This window comes from Dendroctonus ponderosae, unplaced genomic scaffold (assembly GCF_020466585.1).
Source record: "Dendroctonus ponderosae isolate FM_Combo_2020 unplaced genomic scaffold, Dpon_F_20191213v2 Dpon_F_20191213_5, whole genome shotgun sequence".
Taxonomy (NCBI): Eukaryota; Metazoa; Arthropoda; class Insecta; order Coleoptera; family Curculionidae; genus Dendroctonus; species Dendroctonus ponderosae.
Genome location: NW_026018715.1, coordinates 7,044,482 through 7,062,055, shown reverse-complemented (window position 1 = coordinate 7,062,055; position 17,574 = coordinate 7,044,482). Strand labels below are relative to the sequence as shown.

The 17,574-nt window shown below is 37.4% G+C and overlaps 3 protein-coding genes across 4 annotated transcripts; 2 read left to right on the top strand and 1 right to left on the bottom strand.

Annotated features, from left to right (window-relative positions):
• The first annotated feature begins 6 nt into the window (after positions 1-6).
• On the top strand, positions 7-6,589 carry LOC109539581 (integrator complex subunit 5). Its single transcript, XM_019907415.2, has 13 exons — positions 7-490; positions 547-739; positions 797-922; positions 980-1,215; positions 1,274-1,409; positions 2,599-2,678; positions 2,741-2,888; positions 2,950-3,105; positions 3,340-3,846; positions 3,904-4,109; positions 4,163-4,450; positions 4,508-4,819; positions 6,304-6,589. The coding sequence occupies exons 1-13, from the start codon at positions 263-265 to the stop codon at positions 6,526-6,528; spliced, it is 2,841 nt and encodes a 946-aa protein (XP_019762974.1). The 5' UTR covers positions 7-262; the 3' UTR covers positions 6,529-6,589.
• Positions 6,470-15,938, bottom strand: LOC109539584. 2 transcript variants are annotated; one of them, XM_019907419.2, is made up of 6 exons: positions 15,759-15,938; positions 15,142-15,386; positions 8,486-8,962; positions 8,162-8,431; positions 7,938-8,102; positions 6,470-7,883 (listed from the first exon to the last, which is right to left on the bottom strand). In XM_019907419.2, exons 1-6 carry the CDS (start codon positions 15,796-15,798, stop codon positions 7,608-7,610), a joined length of 1,473 nt encoding a protein of 490 aa, XP_019762978.1. In that variant the 5' UTR covers positions 15,799-15,938; the 3' UTR covers positions 6,470-7,607. The 2 variants fall into 2 exon arrangements, with proteins under 2 accessions (XP_019762978.1, XP_019762979.1); XM_019907420.2 differs by lacking the exon at positions 15,759-15,938 and adding an exon at positions 15,446-15,644.
• LOC109539583 (putative ankyrin repeat protein RF_0381) lies at positions 9,481-12,415 on the top strand. Its single transcript, XM_019907418.2, has one exon. It carries the CDS (start codon positions 10,349-10,351, stop codon positions 12,302-12,304), a length of 1,956 nt encoding a protein of 651 aa, XP_019762977.1. The 5' UTR covers positions 9,481-10,348; the 3' UTR covers positions 12,305-12,415.
• Positions 15,939-17,574: the final 1,636 nt, after the last annotated feature.

Genomic DNA, 17,574 nt, shown 5'->3' with positions numbered 1-17,574 from the left:
GAGTAAGACTTTAGAGGATCAGGGGCACAAGCCCGCTTACTGGACCTCTTACGTGACGAGCTGGCAAAATACCCCTAGTTGGTTGTGCCAAAAAAAAACCCCAAAGAAGAAGAAGAAGAAGAAATAATAATTTAATAATTTACTTACTATATCTGGCACACACTTGATTAATACCCTTGAATTCCTGATATGTTAAAAGTGTGAAACTGCGGCAGTGTCCGAGTGAACCGGTTTGGTGTTTGTTATTTTAAGGAGCTCGAAAATGATCGCCGAAACAGCCGTAGTACGTGATTTGCCTCAGCAAGACTTGTTAAATGAGCTGAAAGCGTTTATAAGCGGCACCCGAAAGTTCAGTCGTCAGAACTCCCTGGAACTAACGAAAACTGCTTTGGTTCTTCTAAAAAAGTTGCCAGCATGTAGGGGAGCAGTATTTGAGTACTTCTGTAAGGTATTTGATGCCGCTGCGTCTAACTACATCGAATCTATTGAGGTACGTCTTAAACCATCCAAATATTCGCTGTTTAAAGCCGTCGTTTGAATGTTTAGACGGAAATTAAAACTGGAAAATTGCCCGAGCCTATTGAAACCGATGAGCTGATAGTATCAGAAATTCATGCAGCACTGATCTATCTTATTTCCGAGAATTCGATTGCATGGGCGCCCACGATAAGCACTTGGTCGCTGGAGCTATTGGGCGAAATATCTACCAAATATGCAGGAAGAGCCCACATTTCCACAAGTAACACTTATTGACTGTAATGCCAGGCGCTTTTTAATGGAATTTTAATTATTGCAGATCTAAACGAAACCCTGCAATTATGGATGGCTTGTCGGGGTACGCGAACACTTGTGGACATTAACACCAAGTGCTTATCTAGTCTAATTCATTCTGATACAGAAGCCTGCATTAGTGCCTTATTAGGTAAGCAGGGCAATTGTTCACGACGACTTAGTCGGTTTATACAAAGGGCTGTTTCAGACACTTCTGTAAAACACTCGCCATACTTTGACTGGGTGGTGGCTCATGTGGGAAGCTGTTTTCCAAACACAGTCATTACCAGAGTTTTGTCAGTGGGACTGAAGGATTTTTCCCAAAATAGATCATGTGATCAAGTGCGAAGTTCACCAAAATTGAAATCGGTGGTCGGAATTCTGGGACATTTAGCTGGGAGCCATACTAAAGACATCAGACAAGCCATCATTGAAACCTTTAGGGTATGCGTAAGGATCAAAAGTAACCCAACGGAGTTTCAAATTCGGTTTTCTATTTCAGTTGAGTCTGAAGGAAGTTTTCACCGACTCAGATGCAATTCGTTTGCAAAAAAAGGCAACCGTTCCATACATTTTGCAGCTGATGTACTTATCCAATACACTATTGTCTTCCATATGCCATGATACGAGAAATATTTGTAAGTTCTCAGATGTGATTTTGTTAAATTTGAATTGTAATTCTGACGGCAGTAGGAATTATGAATGTTGTTGGAATTGGGTTTAAATGATGCAATATCAAATATCCGAATTACCAACGTTTCGTGATTTATTTCGCTATTATTTTGGTTGCGGGCCATTGAATGTCCGTAACAAAGAAACATTTTAATCAAACTATTTAGTATTTTAAATTAAAACAAAAAACGAGAAAACCGACTAGATACAAGTTACTAGAACCAAATAAACTGCTCAGCAAACTAAACGTTACACAGCCAAATTTGTCGTAACTTTGGAACTGGATAAATTCTGATTGCTTTAATCGATTTGGTTTCGTTTTGAAGCGTTATCTAAAACCGTTTGTGTTCTGTTAGTCCTTGTTGTGGTAAAAAATATGCACCTCAGTTAAAGTTTCTATAGGGAGGCAAATAAAAAAATGCAAAATTGCGAAAACATCGACACGCTCCTAGATGGACGCAAAATAGTTTTTTTGTGATCTCAACGCCAAAAGTTTAAAGGTAAATCAGTTTGTGATTTTTTCAACCGTCTCTTCTATTTAAAAGGTGCTCTCATCAATCTCTATGGTCTCATCAATTATCTCAATCAACTTTATGGTCTTGCAGCGATAACTTTTTGCTCTTGATCCGATTGTGAAGGTCTTCTTCTTCGGATTGTGAAGGCTCATGTTGAAGCTTAAAATTCATAGAAAATTTGAAATAAAAATTTAATATATATGGTTACATTAAAAATTACTCAAATTAGACACCCGCTGTATCGATTTTTTTTTCAATTCGACAATGCAGTTTGAGCTTCAATATGTTGTTTCTATATATTTCTTTAGTTCTTCCTTACCACAAATAAAATGATAGGAAATCTTATCACTAATTTTTTTACCTACGATGCCAAACATCCCAAAAGCCGCAAGCGATCGGAAAAACCGAATTTCTAATTTTTACCCCTTGCATCTCGGAAACCAATCGTGTGTGAATATATTCTATGAAGTTTTTCACTTATTTTTCTCAGTTCCATCACCTCTTTGATTCCCTCGATTCCACATTGAGTCATCCTCTATGTACTTAAACACCAACAATCAACATCAACGAATGTATTACTAGTTAAATGCGATAAAACCGACAAATATGTTATTTTCATAGATTATTTTTTGCCTTTTAGTAACTGTAGATATAATTGGAAAATTGAGACACTTTACAGACGATTGGATCAAATACTTCGGCACGCCCGAAGCTTTAGAGGTAAAGAACTCGGCTCGAGCCACTAAACTAAGCATCTAATTGGTTGTGATTTTGAATTTTAGGAACACATTATTTCTTTAATCCTCCAATGCCAAACTGGCGGAATCCAAATCCTGAATTTAATTCTAAGCTGCGCGCAAATAACCAAATTAAAAGGCTGCAACGAATCAGCCAAAACGGATATTCGAGAGAAAGCCTTGGAACTGTTAGGTGAGTGTGCCAGTTCTGTTCAGACTAAGAACATGAATTCTCACAAGATTTGTTTATATAGAGAATATTCTGCAAGAAATTGAGGAATCAGTTAGACATGGAACTGCTGTCGATATGTTGTCATCATGTGCGAAAAACATTTCAGAAATCAACGAAATGTTGCTCAGCTCCAATAAAATTGTTCAAGCTGTTGGATACAGATTGATTCTATATTTAGGTTGGTTTCCACTACCTATTAATCCTTTTACTAGAAAACTTATTTGTTAAATAATTGCAATCAAAACAACTAAGTAAAACATAGTGATGTTTATCGAAGGCAACAATTTCAGGTTGTATTAGGTTGGTTTCCACTACCTATTAATCCTTTTACTAGAAAACTTATTTGTTAAATAATTGCAATCAAAACAACTAAGTAAAACATAGTGATGTTTATCGAAGGCAACAATTTCAGGTCGTATTAATCCTGCCGTCTTAGTGAGAGCAATTACATTTCTAATGGAATATGCAAAGACTCCAGATCAATTAGGTTTCGTATTAAAAATCATCACCAGTGAGCTAGTCGACAAAACCGTTCCTGCTTATTCAGAGAAAGGCGGTCATTTCTCTGTTGTTCTCGAACAAATATTGAGTCGAAACATCCAAAAGTACACACAATCGAACGAAGAAACTTTAGACCTGTCCCAGATGTGGACCAACTTGTTGACGCTGCTGGAATGGGAAAAAAGCGATAAAATATCTCTGTTGAATTGTCGCTTTGTGTCGAGAGCTTTGGAGGAAAACTTTATTAACTTGACCTCAGTGTTTTCCAGCGAAGTTCACCATGTGCATATTATAGCTGATATATTAGACAAAACTGGAATTCCTATGGTTTCCAGCTCTTATAGCCCCCCAATAAGGGTTATACTAAACTTAACTCAGTCAGCAGTAAATTACTTCTTTGCATGCTGCAGGGCTGAAGGTATGTGGATACTATTGTCTATTCATTTAAAATTATTATGATTTTATTAACTTTCAGGCACGTCGACGAAATTGAGAGGCTGCCAAAGAGCCGGTAGTATCCTAAAACGGCTATGCATTTACTCGAAAGTTGCCAAAGTGTTGGCGCTCCGAGAATTGCTGGAAAAAGCTCTGTTTTGCAGCGAAAAAGTCCTGTTTGGGGCTAAAAATAGCACCGTTCATGATAGCAGTGAAAAAATGTTATTGAAACAGAATAAAAACATTGTAAGGCAGCAAAGAAAACAATTTGTAGATTGACTAAATTTGAATTGTTTCAGAGCAAAACAATACCGCTAACTAAACATTCCACGGTGTTCAATGGAGGAATCATCGGATTGGGCAAACGGAAGGCTTTTGTAGCAGACGTAATCCCTACTGACGTGATAGCAGCGAATATTGCTGAACTAATTTGTGTCTTAAAGTCTTGTTGTACTTTAATGGAGGAAGAGAAATATTCGGAAATGTCCCTGGATAGTATGACACTACTTTCACTGCTTTTAGTACAATTTGTTAGCCCCGATGTCATGTACAACGGCTTGCCGTGGCCAGAGGAAGAATTTTCTAAGGTATTTGAACGTCGTCGGCCTCTTTTATCAAAGTTTTCATATATTTTTTCATTGCAGGTCACAATCGAACGTGATTTATTTATCAGGCGAAAATTTACAAACACGCCGCTTCTATGGGACTTATTGAGCTTTGTGGCCGTTTCTCGTCCGGCTCTTTGCTATTGTTCGGTGCTGATACGAGCATTAACAGCTACCCTGATTCATCAGTGGAAAAGCATGGGAGACCACAGCAAGGAGACTGGAAACGAAAATTACACAGTTTTACTTGACACTACTATTAAAGTTATCGATGTTATGGCTTTGGGACAGTTATTGCCGCCCCCTTTGTCAAACATTCGGGATGTTTTGCCTTCATTGCGATGTTTTGAGGTAAGAATTTGGTTTCCTAAACATTCTAATGCCAAAGTAATACTAGTTAAGTCTTCGTTCTACATATACGTGCATACAGAAATGGCACAATGCGCTGATGATGCGGGTATTTATCATGGGGGCATCCAGCTTTTAAGTCAGGGCAGTTTATGTACTAGAAATTCAGTCTTTTGATGTCTATGAAATTAGAAAAATAATCGTTAGTTGACATAAACCCAGCACAAGGGGTAGGGCTTATGATCCCCCTGGTAGATCCGCCATAAGCCCTCCCCCTGGATCCGCCGTTGGTATTTACATATCGTCTTTTTATCTCGCATTTCATTTCACCTGAATTTATTGACGCCGTATTTCGACAAAGTGAATCCCAGGAGGACTGAAGTTATTGTCTTTTCGCGTAAATTTATCAACAATAAAATCGTAGCGCCACTCATGGTCCAAAATACTCGAATCGAACCAGTAAAAGAGGTGAAATACCTGGGATTCAAGCTAGACGCCCGTCTTCATTTCAATAAGCATGTTGAGCATGCTGTAGCAAAGACTTTCATTGCCTAAAAAAAGTTGCACTCTCTTCTTGCGCTAAATTCATTTCTATCATCTCAGAACAAACTTCTGCTCTACACCTAAACAGAGATATTTTTTGTTTTTAATAAAACGGGGAATTGGAAAAGTATTTGTCATAATTAAAAAATACGATCAATTTTGGCAGCGTCCAGGTACGCACGCTACTGGCAAAATTTAGCAGACATATTTTACTGCGAAAACATGCGTCTTCTCTAGCTATTGATCCCTGGAAAATTTAGTTAAAATATCTCCATGCGTATTAAAGAAATCCATCATTTTGTATTTTTTAAATTAAATTTCAATACCCTGTAAATCCATAGCAAAGCATTTTTGAGCTATCATTTATATAGGAAACAAAAGTTATTTTCGGACGTAGAATACGTGGTTGAAATGAATGAAACGCCTTGTCTATGTGATTCAGAAAATTCTAAATTCAACGAGAACATATTTTAATCCATCATTGATATGATTTTATTCTTTTAGTAAATGCTCTTGAGGGATTTTCCACGTAAAAATTAATACATTTACAGTTTCCTCTAATTGAATTATTTTTTGAAAAGAAATTCTAGAAATAAATATAATTCGCTGGTTTTTAACAAATTCAAGGTAATGAATTGCAGACTTCTTCTGAGTTCGTTAATGTTATTTCAGGGGCTATTTGAAACAGACACTTGAACTTATGTCCCTATTTTACGAGTAATTACAGCTATTTGATAAACTTTTGGTAACTTTTATTTGTCTGGACTTCTCTCTGACACGTTTATGCCTCTGGCAAAAGTGGCAATTTGAACGCGCGTTCAGAAAAGCCATTGTTAGTTAACTGCCCAAAAACGCCAGAAATCTTAGGGAAAAGTTGCTATTGATAATTGTGCGCATTTCTTGCATGCAGATAAATTATAACTGTTTTTATTGTCTCTGTTCAGATAGTGGATATCTTGCGAGATTGTGTATGGTGTTATATGCGAGATCACATTCCTTCTCCGGCCCTCTTCATTTGCGATTCAAATGGAGTCTATTGGCGTGATCCCATTATGTCCCGACCGCCTGAACGCTACACCAATACATTGAGAATAATTATGCAACGGAATATGGATACTTTAGGACATTTATATTCTCAAATGTACATCAATATTCCACACTATGAGTGAAATTGACAGGTAATTCACAGATATTATTCTTGAATTCATGAATATATTCACATACATACGAGATATTGGATTTTGCGAATCCGTTTGTTTCGTGGCATATTTTTAAACGTTTCCTTCGTAAGTGCAAACCAAAAGTTTTTCCGATTTTTATTAAAAATTTAAACATAATTTAACAGCAAAAATGCAAACAATTAAGTTTCAAAGTAAAGACCATTTGAAGCTATAGCTGGAAGTGTGGCATGGGGCGGAAGAGATGATAGTCGGAAGACACAAGGTTTGGACTATACGCTGAACAAGGAAGAAGTTAAATCGCCTCGAGATTTAATTTTTTTCCTGAGTTTTGCGTTGTTTTGTTGCACGAGTACGCGCTTTCGATTGATCAAAGCGAGGTATTTTCTCTGCGCCAAGTGCCGCATACATTCGCTCAAGTTGGGCGCAGTAGAGGTATGCGTCGATAGTCCGACCATTTGAATCAGCTCAAAATGAATTACGCCTCGGAATTCCACGTTTGAACCAATTTTGCGCAGTACGATCCGAAACCAGATTGTCGCCATCAATTTCTCATATATTCTTTTTTCCTGCAGTTGCGTTGAAGGCTTGTTTCCAGTAATAGCGTAAAAGGACACGAATTTTAGATTTTTTCATGGTTCTTATTGAAGTAAAAAAAAGGAATATACGGCCAATTGAAAATTTTAATATATATTATGATAGAGCAGTTCAAAAGCTTTAAAAATATATATAACATCTTTATTTGGTAAAAACAATTCGAGAAAAAGACGGAGAAAATCGGAAAAACTTTTGGTTTATCTCAATATAATGTCTGCTCCAGCTCCAGCCCCAGCAAACGTTTTATAGTGGCGACATTAAATTGTTAATAATTGTATTATATTTTTTCAATACTGTCCACATGATACGTTCTAAATTATCCAACTATTTGCAAAATTTTCTTTAGTTTAGTTATTCCTAAACTTGTCACAGTTAACAATGTCTTATTATTCAATGTGGTTACTTTCTTGGAAAATTTTCATATATAATTACATGCACAGCCTGCGTTTGGTTTGCCCCTTTTTATCACTTAGTCAATAATCATGCAAATTTACTTCAAGCATTTTAAATGCCTTGTCTCTCAAGAACTTCCAGTTGTAGCCGAACATTTGGGACACTTCCTTTTCCACCAACTCGTATGAGCTGCTGTTAAATTTCAACCAACTGTAGAATTCCTCGGACCATTCCGGACTTTTGGGCCAGTCGCATTTTTGCACTACAGCGTTCCCTCGTACGTGCAGCCACTTTAAATTTCGCCCACTATATGCCAGAAGCAGAACAGTCGATGTGGAGATTTTTTCGGTGATTACCTAAAATAAGTACGTCTTTAAGGGCTATAAATTTGAATTCGTTGTTGTCCGTACCAGAGTTGATAAGAACTTGCAAGACCTGACAAGCATGAGGAAGTTTTCGTCGTTCCGCTCGCAGAACTGTTTGGGCATGTGGAATCTTGGGATGTTCAAGTGGCCGTATGTTCTTAATTCTTGTTTAAAGTAATCAATGGTGTTCATGAGAACGTCGACTTTCGCCTAAACATTCCAATGTCTTCTGATTATGTGATTAGAATAGTGAAAGAAACGTAACTTACACCAATATGCGGAGAATCATACAATATACTCCTGACCGGCGCTCCTTCCTGCCAAACCACAGTTTTGAATTTATTGCTCTCAACCTCCAAATGAACCCCCAATCCTTTATTCATTGATCTGACTTTCTTCCAGCTGGCTGACATGATCGGTTTCACAAATCCCTCATCAGTAGTGTATCTGTTTTGAACAATGTGCAAGTGTTTCAAGTGGGTGAAGCCCAGAAGCTCAACCAAGTCGTCTCCCAAGTTTTGAGGGCTAATATGTAATTCCTGCAATTTAAACTTCGCATCCTCTTGAACATAGTTCGGCGTTTTTTTACTTACGAAAAGATTCAGAAACACTCCAACATGCAATACTTGATAAGGGGTTTTGGTTACGTTGATCAAACTGAGCTTTCTTAACGTTAAACAACAGGTCTGACACACTTCGTCCAACAAAAACTGCGCCTCACAAGGCTCCAACATCAAATCGATCAATTCTAGGGTTTGCAGTTTCGGGAAATTTCCCATCAATCGTTTTAGGCCAGCCAATAATTTTCCACCAGTCCCAAAAAGCCTCACACTTTCGATGTCATCTCTGGTGGTCATGTTGCACGGAAATGTGAATTTTAAGTACAGAATATTGCTGCCCACTCCCATTTTCATGGGGTCATTTTCCACGTGCTGCTCAATGAACCAGGACATGATGTTCATGAATTCGTACAAATTCGAAAAATTCAACATCGGTTTTATGATTAGTTTTTTAATGTTCTTTCCGATGGTTTGCAGACAAAGGGATGTTCTAAGATGATCCAAAACATACTAAAATATCAAAGGTTTTCATTGACAACTTATCTTTTAAAATCAAAGGAATTGAACTGAGTCTATAGCTTTTTAAAATTTTTACTACTGCTTAACGGAATTTGTTTCATTAACTGGTGAGAATTCACATTGTGGTCCTTTCCATACTCTGTGTGATGTGATGTGAATTTAATTTAATTCCACCAGTTTACATCCCTGAATTCTTGATTTTATTTAATTTGTGCCTACTTTTTTGCAAATTGGGATTATGTAAGGTGTTCCTTTTTGCAGTGCTCAATAAGCATACTAATTAACTAGTCTCTCACAACATAAGAAGCAAAAAAAGTTTCACGAAAATGAAGCAAAATAATGTTTGTTTATCTTTGACTGGTAAAGCTACTTTGGTAACGACAAATATCCAAACCAGCTGGGTCCTGAATCGGAAATTTCTACAAAATGGTCAACAGTAAAAAACAGAAATCGAACATAAAAGCAAAGCATGAGTCGTTCGAAAAGCGAACAAATAATTTCTGTAGCTCGGTGCGTTTTGCAGAGTTGAACATTTAGCTCAGTCTATTATGGACAACGGACGAAATCGGTCGTCGGTTCTTTGTTCCTAAACGGGATAAAAGTACCAATTTATTGCCATTTAGACACGAATGTGTTCAAGTGTAGTGTATGCTTTTTGGAGGATGGGGCGCCAGCTTGCAGAAAGCTGGTAAGAAGGATTAGGGATGATACAATACTGACAAAGTATCGATATATCGATATCGATAGTTACTCAAGTGAGCAGTATTCTGAAAGTATCGAAACCATTACCTACTCACAATTTTATTGTGTGACTACGTGTCATCGTCATAAACACATTATTTTTATACATTTTCGATTAGTTATTCAAGACCGAAATTCACAATCGCAATGAATTTTAACTGTGAAAAAGCCATTTGAAGAAGGGATTGTAATAAAAATGGCAAGCTATTTCTATTGTGCGTCATGGTAGCACCAGCTTTAGAAAAAGCAATTCTTGTTATCTAAAAGACACCCATATGGCTGTGGAAATTTGGAATTCCTATTGGGACAATCAATGTCGATATCTTTAAAACAATATAACTTTATCTAGCATTTTTTAAAGACATTTCCAAGATCATGTGAGATAAAACGGTTTTGCAAACTTTTTCAATTAAGAACATCACTATACTTATTGTATTGTTTAAGCGATTGCAACTGCTAAAATAAGCTTATCTGTAAACCGGCATGATTGTCCGTATCTATACTTATTTATGGATATTTGCCGTTATTTCCCGACACTTGAGAGCGCTTCTCTAAAAATAACTGTTTCAATTGATGATAACGCGTCAGTGAAACATTGATCGTTATTGCCAGTCCTTGTTTGTTTGTTTGTTAGCAATGTCTTCCACGCCCGCCTCAGTAAACTTAAAAAAACTCTCGTCAAAGTGCAAAAGTGGTTTAGAAAGTTTTCAAGTATATATGAAACAGCGTCTTCAGCAATTTCTACAAAAAAAGAGCAAAAACTGTCTGATACTGGAGTGTTCAGATACGCGACCAGTTAGTGTTTTAGTACTGGCAGCGGTGGAGGAAAACGGCGTTACTAATATTTTCCTAGACTGGCAGACAATAAGCAAACTGATTATGGATAGACAATTGCAGTTTCCCTGCCCTGATCAATTGATTGTATGTGAAATAACCGATGTGGCTCAGTTCACAAAGGAAGAACGAATTTTGATGAAATTAATTGCAATGTTAGTCGAAGAAGAATCCCAGAAGTTTATCTTTGTTGCTTCCCAATGCGGCGTATTGAATAAATGCAAGCAAAAAGTGAACATCATAGAGTCATTCCCAGTCAGTGCTGATATAGGAAAACGCAAAGTGTTATCCAAAACTGCTAAATCGGTGCCCAAAATAAATGCCTTAGTATATAAATTGGCCGTATCAGGGCAAACCGAAACACTGTCTCTGTACTTGCAACAAGGGTTCAATATTAACCAAGCTGTTGGTCCGGATGAGAAAAGACTAATACATGCAGCAGCAGAGTTCGGCCATTCAAGCACCGTAGAGATTTTATCTGCATATAACGCAGACTTGGAAAAACGGGATAGTAAAAAGGAATGTCCATTGCACTTTGCTGCCCGAAAGGGCGAATTGAATGTGATTGAATTTCTCCTGAGTAAAGACGTGAACGTTAACCGCAAAGGAAAACTAAACCGAACGGCCCTTCATTGGGCAGCAGAACGGGGACACCATGAGGTAGTGAAGTTGTTACTGCAGAAGGGAGCAAACAAAGAAAGCAAGGATGGGAACAAACTAACGCCGTTGGATATAGCGGCCAGAAACGGACGTTTGCTCGCTGCTCGAGCTCTATTAGACAGCGGCGCTGCTGTAAATCCCAAACGCAAAAATCAAACGCCAGCTTTGCATTGGGCCGCCCAAAACGGCCACCTTGATGTAGTAAGGACTTTATTGAATTATGGGGCCATGGTAGATGCCGCCGACAACCAAGGAAATACCGCTCTTTATTGGGCCTCCCATCACGGACACTCTAATACGGTTGGGGAGTTAATACAGAATAGAGCTGGCGTTGCATGCAAAAATAAATTAGGCAATTTGCCAATACATGAAGCTGCTTCTAAAGGACACTATGACGTTGTTGAACTTTTTTTGAGGACTAGAGGATTATGGCAACAAGACTCCGAAAGCGGTAATATTTATTCGTGGCTGGAAGGTGTACCTATAGATATTAAAGGTGAGGAGAGTAAAACTATTTTGCACATGGCAGCGGAAAACGATCATGAGCGTTTGGTGAGGTTGCTAATATCTAAGGGTGCATTCAAGAATTCTAAAGACTCCGGTGAAAGCACTCCGTTACATTTGGCTACCAAAAAGGGCCACGAGGCAACTACACTGGTTCTACTTAACGCGGGCGTCGATATTCATTGTAAAGACTCAACAGGTAAAACTGCATTTCACTTCAGTTCAAAAAATGGCCAAATTGCTGTAATGGAGAAACTGCTGGAACTATCAGCGGACATTGAAGCGGCAGATTCGCAAGGTTGGACCGCTCTTCATTTTGCATCTTATAGTGGCCGTAAAATAGCCGTTGCAGCGTTAGTGAAGCACGGAGCAAATATCAATGCAACTACTAATGAAAATTACATCCCTCTTCACCTGGCGGTACTTGAGGGTCGCATGAATGTGATAAAAACTTTAGTTGGGAATGGGGCTAACATTAACCTTAAGAACAAATTTGATCAAACTCCTTTGGATATGGCAGAATCGAGAAATGACCAACACATCATTAACTTTCTCAATGCTAATAATACCCAACCGTTGCCATATACAGGCTGATTGCCAGAATTATCTTAACTTTATTTTTCACTCGACTGAATTGGAACTGTGCGGTTGGACTTACCTGACTTTATAGTTATATAGAAAGACATTAAATGAAATTTGCGATTATAGCAGCTTTCTTCTTTCAATTGGGAATATTTCGGGTGTTTTTTAATGTGGCCGATAATTCACAGCGCGATTTCTCAGGTACCTTTAAGATAAACGTTTATATAGGCATAGGTCGGCAAAGCCTTACTTATCGAACTACAGGATGACAAAAGATCAATTTTTGTTCCTCTTGAATAATTTTTGAAATAATGTCGGTATTTGGGCGAAACTTGGTATTTAAGAGGTTTGGAACGTGAGTAACTTAAATTTGATCTTGCTTCGGCTCTTGCATGTAGAAAGGTAAGTGCTTTCCGTGGTAACATACGGATGCGAAACACTAACGCTCACTAAAAACAACATAAATAAGCTGAGGATATCAGAGGAAAATGGACTGATCAATATTGGGAATTAATTAATTCTGTAAGCTTAAGCTTACAGACCACATAAAGAAACCGAAAATTCGAAGAATAATGGGGACAGAAGACATCATAGAGAAAATAGCAAAGCTAAAATGGAGATTTGCAGACCATATGTAGCACTGGGCCTGGGTAACACTCTGTTGAGTTGTTGCCGGTTTCTGAATTAATGAGTTATAACTCATAAATCACATCACTATAATGAATTTTAACATCTAAAAAAAGGTCACCAACATTTTTATGACTCACTTGGGACACTGAGGTCACTCATTTTTTGTAAGTCACGTTTTCCCAGTAACAGAAACAGAAGTGATTTACTACGCCGGTGCGTTGAGTTGGCGCACCAACCAAGTTAATTATTCCGTCGCTTTCAATGATGCGAGTAGAAAAGAGCATCCAGAAATCCTGATCGGGCTTGAATTTGAATTTGCTCTTTAGGAGATAAACGTTGTACAACATATCGGACTACACGAATTCAAAGTTTCTTAAGAATGGTGCAAAAGTCTGATCTGAGGGCTCGTGCGAAAATCAAGTTAATTATCCGTCGCTCTTAATAGTGCAATAAAATGAAGCATTCACAAATCATATTCCTCAATGCTTTACTTTGATTTTGGTGGCTCTGCTAATAATTGTTGCAGCCTCTCACAACAGATGAAGCTAAAAACATTTTCATGTTTTTATTAGTATATTAGAGTATTTAATTTAGCATTCAAAAGTCGCCCCATGAACGGCGATGTTTGTTTATCTTTACCCGAGAAAGCAACTTTGTTTACGCTAAATATCCAATCCAGTTCGATTGCGGAACAGAAAATCGTCAACAAGACAAAACCGAAATCGAACAGCATAGCAATACAATGAGTCACCCAAAGGGCCAGCAAGCAAACTATTACATCATTATGTGAATTCTGTAGCTCGGTACGTTTTTTATATGATAAACACCTTAATTTCGCATGAGTTTTATCGGAAAGCTGAACATTTAGTTCAGTTTATCATGGGCAACGGACGAAATCGGTCGTCGGTTCTTTGTTCATAAACGAGATAAATGGACCGCTTTGGTGCCATTTAGGCAAATGCTGGTCATCTTGCCTGTTAACTGTTGAATGTAATCCACATTTATTTTCAACTTTGTGTGGATACTCATTGTGGGTTCAAGTGTAGTGTATGCTTTTGGGGGGATGGGGCGCCAGCTTTCTGTAAGCTGGTAAGAAGGATTACTAATCTATAAACCCTTGTCTTGCTTGAACTGAGCATGGTTTTTCGAGAACCAACTGAAGTTTTATTGAGTTATTTATTTCGCTTTTTTTCCAATCAAATAACTGGGTTTTAGACTGGTTTTTATTTATGTAATTATACAGAATGTTTTATCATTCTTTCAAGTGGCACGATGCATCATTAGGTAAGTTTACCATTACTTTGTCACATCATTTAAAGGTTGCGCTGTTTAACGGAATTTGTTTAGTCAATTTTGTGGCAATTACATTGCTTTTTATCCACTTGTATGGTTTTGCAATTAAGAACCAGTTCATCCGATACTGAAGTGCAATATTGACAACATAGAATAGATTTAGGATACAAATCAGTTATTATTTAAAAAAAATCATTTGCAAGTTTGATTTTAGTGAAAAAATATGTGCTTTACAGCTGAAACATTTGGTAACCAGTACTTTTGCGAAACATTCATGCAGTTTATTTATTAAATTAAATTGCACATGTAGGAATCGAGTGGAGTTGGATCTGGAGATTAAGGTGGCCACTTTCCTCTCTTATTACTAATGTCCTGCATATTATTTTTCTATTCCTGTTTGATTTTGTAATATTTTGGAGATATGTATGGGATATAAGCAATAGCACAAATTTTGGCAACTTAAGAAACTTATTAAGTTTGTATAACAAGAAAGTCTCACTTTGGTAACTTTTTATCCCGGTTTTCCAACATTTTAAAAGCGTTTTTCGTTTCGCGTTTGTAAACGAGTTTTTAAAGAAATCAGCGAGAGTAAAACTTTGAACATCGGGTACACTTTCAAGCACAAGTATAGCGTTCTAACTTTTCAACCAATTTCAAACAATTAATTATTATTTCAAACTTTCTAAAAGTTAGAAACTTCTGATTAAAGCTAATAAGTGAAAGACGGATTTTGGACGCTCTTGCAAAAACAGTCTATTAGCCAGTAAAATATTTTCAAAAGCTTTCCACATATAAGTTGTACAAGCGTCGGCACTCTTGCACACTTTCATATTTTTGCTTCTAAGAAAATTTACTTCTCAAAAGTTATTAGTTGTGCGCAAAATGGCTGCAGCCTGAACCTAATCTATGAACCACTTGCCACTTACTTGCCAACCTAAATAGTAGTTAAATTTGCTTCTGGTCAAAGTGTGGTCTTCCAGAATGAATTGCCTCCACACATAAGGCAGGTAAAATGTGCGATGCCAGTTTCTGCAGACGCAACTCGCATAGTAGCGCTCTTTGATCGTCAGATATGAAAAAACTTTCTCCAGTAGCAAGTCCGGCAACTCGTTCCATCTGGAGTAATTTTTCTCACATTTTTCCTTTGGTTGATCTATGTCTATAAACATCGCTACGAGAAAGTTTTCCAATAAGTAAAAATGTATGCCGGAACCGAAGCGAAAACCTTACCACTACCACAAGTGTGTGTCTAGTTACACATTTTGGAAATTCTTAAACTGCATTAACTAAAGCCGCAAATATGTAGCGATCCCGTGGAACATGTTTTGAATAGCTTGGTCGTAGCAACTGATCGTTGCTTTGGCTTTCGGCAAATTCATACCAAGCGAGATCGTTAGAACAAGGATTTCTGTCTCTTTTAGTCATTAGAACTGCTAAAAGACAAACAACGCATATTTAAATGATTCCAAAAATGTGTAAGTTACATCACATGTTAAGTGGTGGTGGGTATTTTCGACAGGGAATGTGGCAAAATTGGCTTTACCTTCATCATTTTCATCCACAACCCAACCGCCTGAATCCATGATAATAAATGGGAAATTATGCGCGCCTTAGAGTTGTTTTCGTTGAACTAGAACAATTTTCTACGCGGGTTGATGTTGTTGAGTTAAATAACCGGCTTTTTCTGTTTAGCACTACTTTTAGATTTGCAGCTAATTATAGTTGCCCATGCCTATGCAGGTTGGCTTTCCCACCTTTTTACCAGTTGCTCCATTCTATTTAAAAATCATATAAACACATTGTGTTCAAGAAGAGAACTGTTATGAGGAGATATCAACAACTTAAAACTATGCAATTTTGATTAAATGGGGAATATAATGCACATTGCAGATATTTTTAAAATATTTGTCTTCGTTAGCCATAAACGCTTACCTGCGTAAAGCTTTATTTTAATAAAAAGTTACGGGTTCAGACTTGACCATAATTATTTGCCGCTAACAAGGTAATCAGTTTTTGTGTGATGTGAATGAATTCTATACAACTTAAAAACTCAAGTTTCTTCTCTAGGGTACGCAAGATTCAACTTAGATATTTTTAAGTAAGAACTGAGTTGTTAAACCATCCATTTCTAGACCCCCGTTTATAGAGCGCTCAAAAATCAGATTATCGTTCAATTTGAACGAAATCTTTACAGTTTAGAGAGCAAAGTGTCTTCTATAGGGTGTGCAAGATTCAACTTGCCACCTTCTCTGGAACATAAGGTGAACATTTTTAGACAAGAGCGAGCCGTCTAGTTAAATCGTCCATTTCTAGACTTATGTTTATACAGCTCGCAAAAATCAAGCGTTAGTGCGATTTGAATGAAATCTTCACAGTTTACAGAGTCAAGTGTTTTCTATAGGATGTGCAAGATATAACGTGGCACCCCTATGCAGCGGAAGTTAGGATTTTTTTAATAAGACCAGGCATCTGCGTTAAACCATCAATTTCTATACTCCCGTTTATAGAGCGCAAAATAATGTTTTTTTAGATTTGAATGAAATCTTTCCCGTTTACACAGCCAAGTGTTTTCTACGGGGTATACAATATTCAAATTTCCCCTTCTCTTGAACAGAAGTTGGACATTTTCAGATCCGAGCGTACAGAGTAGTTAAAGCTTCCATTTCTAGACTTGCGTTTATAGAGCGCGCAAAAATCAGGATTCTGTACGATTCGAATAAAACTTTCACAATGTAAAAAATCAAGTGTCTTATGGGGTGTGTAAGATTTACCTGTCACCTTCTCTGAAACCGAAGTTGGGAATTTTTAAATAAGAGTGGGCATTCGAGTTAAAGCATCCATCTCTAGGCAGCCTTGCATAGAGCGCGCAAAAATCAGGTTTTAGTGCGATTTGAATGAAATTTTCAGTTTACAGAGCCAAGTGTTTTCTATAGGGTGTGCAAGATATAACGTGTGACCTTCTCTGCACCGGAAGTTAAGAATTTTTTAATAAGACCAGGCATTTCAGTTAAACTATCTATTTCTATACTCCCGTTTATAGAGCGCAAAATAATGCTTTTTTGCGATTTGAATGAAATCTTCACCGTTTACACAGCCAAGTGTTTTCTACAGGGCGTGCAATATTCAAATTTCCCCCTTCTCTAGAACGGAAGTTGGGAATTTTCAGATCCGAGCGTACAGAGTAGTTAAAGCTTCCATTTAAATAAAACTTTCACAATGTAAAGAATCAAGTGTATTATGGGGTGTGTAAGATTTAACTGCCACCTTCTCTGGAACGGAAGTTGGGAATTTTTAAATAACAGCGGGCATTTGAGTTAAAACCATCCATTTCTAGGCCCCCTTGCATAGAGCGTGCAAAA

Coding starts and splice junctions, on each gene's coding strand:
- LOC109539581 (XM_019907415.2), top strand. CDS start 263: ATGATCGCCGAAACAGCCGTAGTACGTGATTTGCCTCAGCAAGACTTG. Junction 1,410..2,598: donor CCATGATACGAGAAATATTT/GTAAGTTCTCAG, acceptor TTTGCCTTTTAG/TAACTGTAGATATAATTGGA. Junction 4,110..4,162: donor TGAAACAGAATAAAAACATT/GTAAGGCAGCAA, acceptor GAATTGTTTCAG/AGCAAAACAATACCGCTAAC.
- LOC109539583 (XM_019907418.2), top strand. CDS start 10,349: ATGTCTTCCACGCCCGCCTCAGTAAACTTAAAAAAACTCTCGTCAAAG.
- LOC109539584 (XM_019907419.2), bottom strand. CDS start 15,798: ATGGATTCAGGCGGTTGGGTTGTGGATGAAAATGATGAAG. Junction 8,432..8,485: donor GAGTGTTTCTGAATCTTTTC/GTAAGTAAAAAA, acceptor TTTAAATTGCAG/GAATTACATATTAGCCCTCA. Junction 8,103..8,161: donor ATGATTCTCCGCATATTGGT/GTAAGTTACGTT, acceptor TGGAATGTTTAG/GCGAAAGTCGACGTTCTCAT.